At 32.8% G+C, this 8,259-nt stretch overlaps 1 protein-coding gene across 1 annotated transcript; it reads left to right on the forward strand.

Annotated features, from left to right (window-relative positions):
• The first annotated feature begins 7,224 nt into the window (after window positions 1-7,224).
• On the forward strand, window positions 7,225-7,909 carry LOC124535346 (protein atonal-like). The gene has a single exon (XM_047111536.1). It carries the CDS (start codon window positions 7,230-7,232, stop codon window positions 7,704-7,706), a length of 477 nt encoding a protein of 158 aa, XP_046967492.1. The 5' UTR covers window positions 7,225-7,229; the 3' UTR covers window positions 7,707-7,909.
• The last annotated feature ends 350 nt before the right edge of the window (window positions 7,910-8,259 follow it).

Raw genomic sequence — 8,259 nt, forward strand, 5'->3', positions numbered from 1 at the left:
GAGTAATCAGTCACTCAATGACATTCTTTACAAATTGGAGACGATCGCCGTCTTGATGTAACTCACCGTGACCGCTCGGCGTGTTTGTGGACGCTGGAAGACAAAAATCACAAGCGATTATTTATCAAAGAAGTATTAGTGCAAAATTTCGCGTTTATCCAAAAGATTTTTTAAGGACTTTCGTTACGTTTTTCTTTTTCCCTAAAATTAATCATTGGTTAAATGTAAAAATACAGTAAATGACATTCAAGAATCCTCATCAATTTTCTGCACATCTAATACTGGAACTCTTCAATATGAGACCATAACCGATATTCTTTTTTTTTATGGTATAGGTTGACGGACGAGCATATGGGCCACCTGATGATAAGTGGTCACTTTCACGCATAGACAATGAGGCTGTAAGAAATAATAACTATTCCTTACATCGTCAATGCGTCACCAACCTTGGGAACTGAGATGTTATGTCCCTTGTGTCTGTGGTTACACTGGCTCACTCGCCCTTCAAACCGGAACACAACAATACTGAGTACTGTTATTATCGGTAGAATAACCGATAAGTGGGTGGTACCTACCCAGAAGGGCTTGCACAAAGCCCTACCACCAAGAATTCTATGTGCAGCTATCGTCTCATAACATAAATAAACACTAATTCGTAATTGAATTTAAAATTCAATGAATAGTCTTAAAGAGTGATATGATACAAGTATTTTTTAAAAAGCTGATCGGAACAGAATGTTGCTTTGCTTAAAAGGGATCCACGGCTAACAAAGCAAAAATTCAAAATTATTCGATGTAAGAATAAGGCTAGCATTTAACATCATTATATACTTATATGTAGATGAAGAGATATGTGTATAGTAATTATGTAAGAAATTTGCAAACTGAGCGAAAGAAAACAGAAAATACTAATACTAGAAAAAGCCTCAGTTACTAGACAATTAAGAACATATATATGTATATGTCATATCTGCTATACATTGATTACACTATATATATATTATTCAAGAGTTACAGGCACAGTGAGGAGTATGAATTTATTATGTAGGTTCTTATATAACAAACAACGTAATATGTATACTCCTTTAGTTTATAAATATCGAATAATATGCTTAGTTTGTACTTTATGCTAATGCGCTATAGTTTATAATTATTTTTATTAGAAGAATACACGTTTACTTCAGTGGTTGTCTAGTTATTTACTTCCAAAACCCCAACTTTACAGAACATCTTAGTTCATAAGCTGCGCATTTGGATTGCTGTATCTTTCTTAGAGCGGTGATAGCCACTTACCATCATGTTTTTATGTGTATTTACCATTTATTTTATTATTTTTATTTTTAGTACCATCAGCTAGCCCATTAGCTTATCCGCCTACCAATACCAATAACAAAATCCATATAAAATTTATTCTAAGAATGAATAGTAATCGACTAGAGATACGCATTACAATAAAAGTAATTTAAAAGCGACTCCACAGTGTCTTACTATTAAATAATAACAGTTCTAAATATAGTGTTTAAATCGCTAGATGGTACCAGGAACACACGGAGACAGGAAATTTCGCAAATGAACATTTGACATCTATATTGACAATAATATCTAAAAATGTAATATTTCACAGATAATAATCTAGGAAACCGGAACAAAGCGGCTGATGACTATAATTTTCTCTGAAACATTATAAACCCCACAAGGAGATACATCAGACGCGTCAAATGTAACAGCTTCCGTGCCCGCTCTGTTATTATATTAAACATTCTATTGTATTGACAACGATTTCACTAAAAGCCTTCTTTTTATGATACCGCAAACATCAACCCAGCCTCGTACGTATTACCGAAATGGCTAATACTGGCTGGTAGTGGCACAACGGTGTGAAATAATTTAAAAATTTATTTGATTTTTAGGATTTTTATCGTGTCCCTTTTGCCTGTAATAATACAAAGATAAATAAAGAATCGTGATTACTCAGTAGCACACCAGTACTTTAAAGGAGTTAATACGGATTCGTGCATTTATTAATGTCAGTTTGCATGTGCCTGCTTGTTTTATTTTCCCTGGCAATATGGCAGTCTAAATTTTGCTCTAAATTTTTTAACATTGCGTCAAAATCCAAATAAATTACATTTATGTAAGTTTTTCAATCGTAATTCAAAGAACTATATCAAATCTAAAGCTACGACAGCATGATTGTTTACTGTCGTCGTGTAGACCGTCGTCTAGTTTGGATATGATTATTAATAAAAAAATAATATAATTAATATAAACATTGGGCAACATCACATACATTACTCTGATCCCAATGTAAGTATCTAAAGCACTTGTGTTATGGAAAATCAGAAGTAACGACGGTACCACAAACGCCCACCCAAACAACATAAAAAACTAATGAACTTTTTCTGCACCAACTCGGCCAGGAATCGAGCCCGAATCCTCGGAGTGGCCTACCCATGAAAACTGGAGCATACTCTACTCGACCACGGCGGTCGTCAATATTTAATGTAAATAAAAAATAATTTAATAGCAATAATGTTTTAATATAGTGTTGAGTAATTCGTTTCATTTTTCATCTAACATTGGTCCTTCGAGCCGGATTTATTACATTATGTAACTTTCCAATGAAAACATTAACATACACTTTCATCTTGATATCATACAAGTTACAGCGTTTGTATTTCGTAACGGACGCAACCGAATGCGATCACTAGTCGCAAATAATCACTTTGAAAAACCTTAATATCCGCCAACATACTCACCGCGTGTGGCCTCATATTAAATTAACATAATCATATAAATTTCGACATCTTTAAAGGGGAAATCTTGAATTTTTTTGCTCATGAATATTTATAAATGAAGGCTATTGTTTTTAAAACAATACAGTTTAGACAAATTGAGATATTATGGCATTTATTGATATAATATAATCGGTAGCAATTTTTCATTTAGGCAATTTGATTAATAGCTTAATATTACGTTAACGACCGGTATCAGCTTAACATAGCTTGGTTCGTTGCTAATTTGAGAACTAACTCTATAAACTGCCACTAAATATAGTAATGGGTTTAATATAAATATTAAAAATAACATAGAATATCATATTATTATCTTCTTCTTTTGTTGGAAATAGGTTGGCCATGCTGTCCACCTGTTGGTAAAACTAGTGTTAGATATATTAACCAGCTCTTTTGTCGCCAATGCGCCACCAACCTTGGGAATTAAGAGGTGACTAACGCATGTTACCAGTGTATTTACAACTGGAACACGCTGATTTTGAGAATATTGCAATAATATAATTAGTGCATGATACCAATATATGCATAGACCTACCACTAAGTATAATATTAACCGCCTGTAAATTTCTATCTGCTCGGCTAAGGCCTCAAAGAGAGAATTCTTTGAAGAGGTCTTCTGTGGAGCATTTTTCACCACGCTTCTCCAAATTGAAATTAGACACAGCAAGTTTCCTCATGATGTTTTTCCCTCGCCACCGAGCACGAAATGAATTATAAACACATATTAAGCATCTAACCCCTGAGCTATCTCCGCTCTCGGCCAAGTATACTAGGTATAAAACTGAAAAAAATGTGTGCTATGTTGATAGCCGACATCAAAACTCCTAAACTAATTCATCCGGACACTCGGAAGTCGACCCGGAACAGAATCGTATGTAACGGGTCAACCCTTGCTCCGCGGATCCGGTTACAGTCGGGCCCGTGCTTTTTGTGGTCTAGCAAATTATTACACCCGACTTACTTTTGTGTCCCGTTTTAAAACGTTTTGATTGCGGTATTAACTTTTGAGGTTGAAGAGTTGGATGTTTCGTTTTTTTTACCAACCCTTAAAACAAGCAAAGCCAAGATGAGATCGTTTACAGATTCAGCTTCAATTTCTTTATATTAGAGATTTATTTTTCATTCATTTTCAGTTTTGTCATAATTTTATGTAGGTTAATTGCAACAAGATATTTTAATTGCTGAGGCCGAATTTAAGTTTTGTAAAAATATATTTCAAAAATATAAGAATTTTTATTGATCATCATCTATATCTAATTATGAAAATTGATACATAAAAAATTAAAGTATTTCTTTACATATAGTTTTAGTAATTATGTAAGTATATATCTATTAAATACAATAAAAAAATGGTGCTCAGTTTCAACACAAACTTTTATTATATTATTTATATGAAACTTAAAAAGTACATCCATTGATATTTAAACTTATTTCCCATATTATGAAAAGTAAAAAAAAATACTACCTAACTGTACCGAGCGAGTTTTTTTTCACAGCGCGAAATCCGATCGTCGTTGAAGGCTTAATGGCGCGTGAAACGAAACTAAAAAACAAACTGGACGAATATTTACACGCTGTCGACTGTCATGTCATAATAAAATTAGATTTTAGAACCGATACATCAATATTGTCTTAGATTCTTCTTTTTTTAATGTCACTTTCACACATGTAAATAATACATTTTTAATTCTATAGCAATATGAATTGTAAGTTGATTTAAGTTTTCGAATTGAAATGATAACACTTGCTACATAATTTATACAAACTTTTTAAAAGTATTCTTTGCTATATTTTAGTTTTAAAATTAATAATTAATGTTGTTTTATAGCCATAATATTTGTTGGCAGTTTCGTTTAATATTGTTTGTTCAATGACAATCCAAAAGTACTTTCAAATATATTTTGATAATGATTTTTATTTTCATATTCGTATTAATTATAAACTGAAATATAGTTAAACAAAAATATAGATATACCTACTATTCACCTAATCATTTTACATGTAAATTCCAGCGCCATATTATTAATATGTTTAGACAGTCTGTCAAAGCTGAGAACACGTTGAGGTAAATAGAGGTCAACAGTTGACTACTAAGTACGCACAATAGTAAAGAAGTATAGCAACATTGGCAAGTATCAAGCGTAGTCACGCACACCGAGATAATAAATTTGGCTAATTTTTTTCAGTTCTTTTGTACTTTTACAATCGAAGAAAGTAGCTTCACCTCACCATATGAACCAATATCACCTAACACACACACAATTTCAGTTGATTTGATCTACCATTCTCAAGAGACGTTGTTCTACTTTAAATACAAAATCAAAAATCAAAATCAAAATATATTTTATTCAAGTAGGCTTTTACAAGCACTTTTGAATCGTCATTTAACAACTATATTCAATGAAGCTACCACCGGTTCGGAATGTAGATTCTACCGAGAAGAACCGGCAAGAAACTCAGTAGTTAATTTTCGATCGATCTTAATTCCTATTCAATAGAAGCTACATTACATCAAATGGTACTTACGTCTAATGCAACTTGAATAATTAAGAATTTGAATATAGAACTATTTTTTTAATTAATGAATGAGTGTTTTGTACGACAGTGGTTTCCGGTTGTATTATTTTTAAATTAAAAAAGGATCTAAAATTTAATCCAATTAATAATACTCAACGTAAATCCGTGATTTTGGCGTACACGGGAACGAAATTCTGAAAATCCTAAGGACCACCTGGGAAAGGAAGATGCTGCAACACGGAGCTTTGAAGAATCGATGGATTTGATACGGTATTATGAATACGTATATCGGCCATTTGTTTATTATTTACAGTTTTTTAATTCATTATCAAGATTGCTTGTGAAATTTTTAACAAAAAACAAGTTTATTTTACTATATCAAGTACAGCGAATGTGAAAAAGTATAATTTTATATTATATTTGTATATAACTTGATTTACGTATACCTACCTAAGTTAACTATAAAAATATGTATTTCATTCATCGCCTTTTACAATACATAAAAATACATAAATGTTATCAGTAAACGTAATTATTATTTATCATCTATTTTTTTTAAATATTTAAAATAAATATGTTTTTAATTACAAATTAAATAATTGTTATTATTTTATATAAGTATATATTAATCTGATTAACTAATTAACGCATCCATTTTGTCTAACATCAATGTAACTCTGGGCCACCTACAGTCCCGTGTTGAGTTTCACCCACCTCGAGCGCCTCGTGAAAACTATATCAGTGGGTTCGATTCCCGGGTCACTCGGTGTCGTATGCCGACTGGTTTGCGAGGGAAAAATTTTAAGTTGCACCTACCTGTGTTTTAGGTTCATTTATTTTACTTTTTCATTGAAGACTTAATTATAAGATTAATTATTGTGATTTATTTTAATCACTAAAAGAATATTACATTTCAAGTATACATCCTGATGTATATTGGTTATGAAATTGCAACAAATATATTTGTGACTTGTTGCAATAAAATAATGACTTTATTATTATTTATTATGTAGAGTTGCATTGAGGTGTCCCATTACCGCACTAAAGACCTCTCAATTGCATGTGCTAACTACAAAAAAAATTAATAGCAAACAAAAATAGACAGAATAATTTAATAATGCTTGGCCGAAATCGAACTCACTAGCTTCGATCAAAATCTGCATGTGTTACAAGACCATATTGTGCAGTATATGTGATTATTATTTAATTTTTTAAAATAATTTCACTTGACGACCACACTAAGTCCTAAAAATTTTAATAATATAAAAAAATAGGTATAAACTATTATTTGGTGTTCACGTAACATTTAGCTTGCTGAAATTCAAACGATAGACTGAAGCGTATTTATACATTATTTATAAAAAAAATAACACTTTATTCTTAAAAGTTACCGTAAGTTATAACTTTTGAAATCAAACGATAACAACCTTTAGATACATAATCAAATTATATAAAATATGTAAGTTATTTGCTTTCAATTGTTATTCACATTCTAATTAAATTAAATAACATTTATACATCAAATATCTATTGAAAACATTACTGTACATGAAAGCTTCTTCTCTATACGTATTTCACCCGCGACCTTGCTTCATCCCTCTATCCTCATCCGTTACAAAGTATCAATAAATGACGCCAATACTGCCACACAACTATTACAAGCTATAAAAATAGGCTTAAGCCAAGGTATACTAACAATCCTGTATACGCACGCACACGGGGGAAGAAATAATTAATGATGATTGGCCTCAAATTACCCTCTCGAAGCGTAGATCTATCTCCCTCGCACCCCCGCCAAAAACCGCACCCGACTCTCTCTAATAAACCTGGAAAATATATAAGGGGGACAGGTAAACGGGAACGGCAGAACCCTTCGGGATACCGTTGTGAACGCACCTGTGTATCGCTCGAGTCAACATGGCCGCCGAAACTTACGGACATCGTGTATTGTATTCAGAAAAGGACATGTTTCCAACTGATGTCATGTTGGAATATTCTACGGAGGAATGTTACCTGCCCTGGCCGAGGTCACCCGACTCGGGCCGGTCGAGCTTGGAGCCGACCCCGTCCATGGATGGAAGCAACCAGGAGTCACCGACTCACATCGCGTACAGAGGATTACCTAGCGACCTGGGCTTAGAAGACAGTTCAGAGGATTTGGACTTGGAAGGTTCTGGAAAGAGACGTGGCAGAGCGACCAGTCAGGCTGTTTTGAGACGACGTCGCCTCGCAGCGAACGCCAGGGAGAGGAGACGCATGCAGAATTTGAATAAAGCTTTCGACAGACTGCGCGGTCACCTGCCCTCCCTCGGAGCTGATCGCCAGCTCTCCAAGTACGAAACTCTCCAAATGGCCCAGACGTACATCGCTGCATTATACGAACTATTGCAGTAGTATCGCGGTACGTTCAGTGATCATAATTAGATGAGTTATTTATTGAACAATAATATCAGTTGCCGAAAGAGATTCATAAGTTAGGAATATTGCCAAATTTTTTATCTGTTCTAGAATTTAGTGACGTACAGGGATATTTATTATCTATATTTAAGTACAGTGTTACCATGTAGGTATAATTACGTCCGATTAAGTTTGAATGTTTCGTGTACCGTGTTTAAAATTTTTACGCTTATTTTAAACTTGTAATCGGTTTATTTTAATTATTAGTTAATGTAATCCGTCCTACCGATATTTATTTAGTTTTTTTTTAGAAGAAATAACTTAACACGTTTATGTATTACTTAGCGTGTTTATATTAAGTTAAAACATCTTGCCGACTAAGTATTATGCGTGAATTACATTCCGATAGTAAAAATGTATTGTAATAGTCTTAGTAAATAAATGTAAATTAATTCACTATTAGATAGTATATAGTTTATTGTATTAAAATGTTTTGTAAATAAAAGAATGTTTAAATATTTGTTTGATATTTTATTTATAATCTTCTTAA

Source organism: Vanessa cardui, chromosome 14 (assembly GCF_905220365.1).
Source record: "Vanessa cardui chromosome 14, ilVanCard2.1, whole genome shotgun sequence".
In the NCBI taxonomy this organism is placed as follows: Eukaryota; Metazoa; Arthropoda; class Insecta; order Lepidoptera; family Nymphalidae; genus Vanessa; species Vanessa cardui.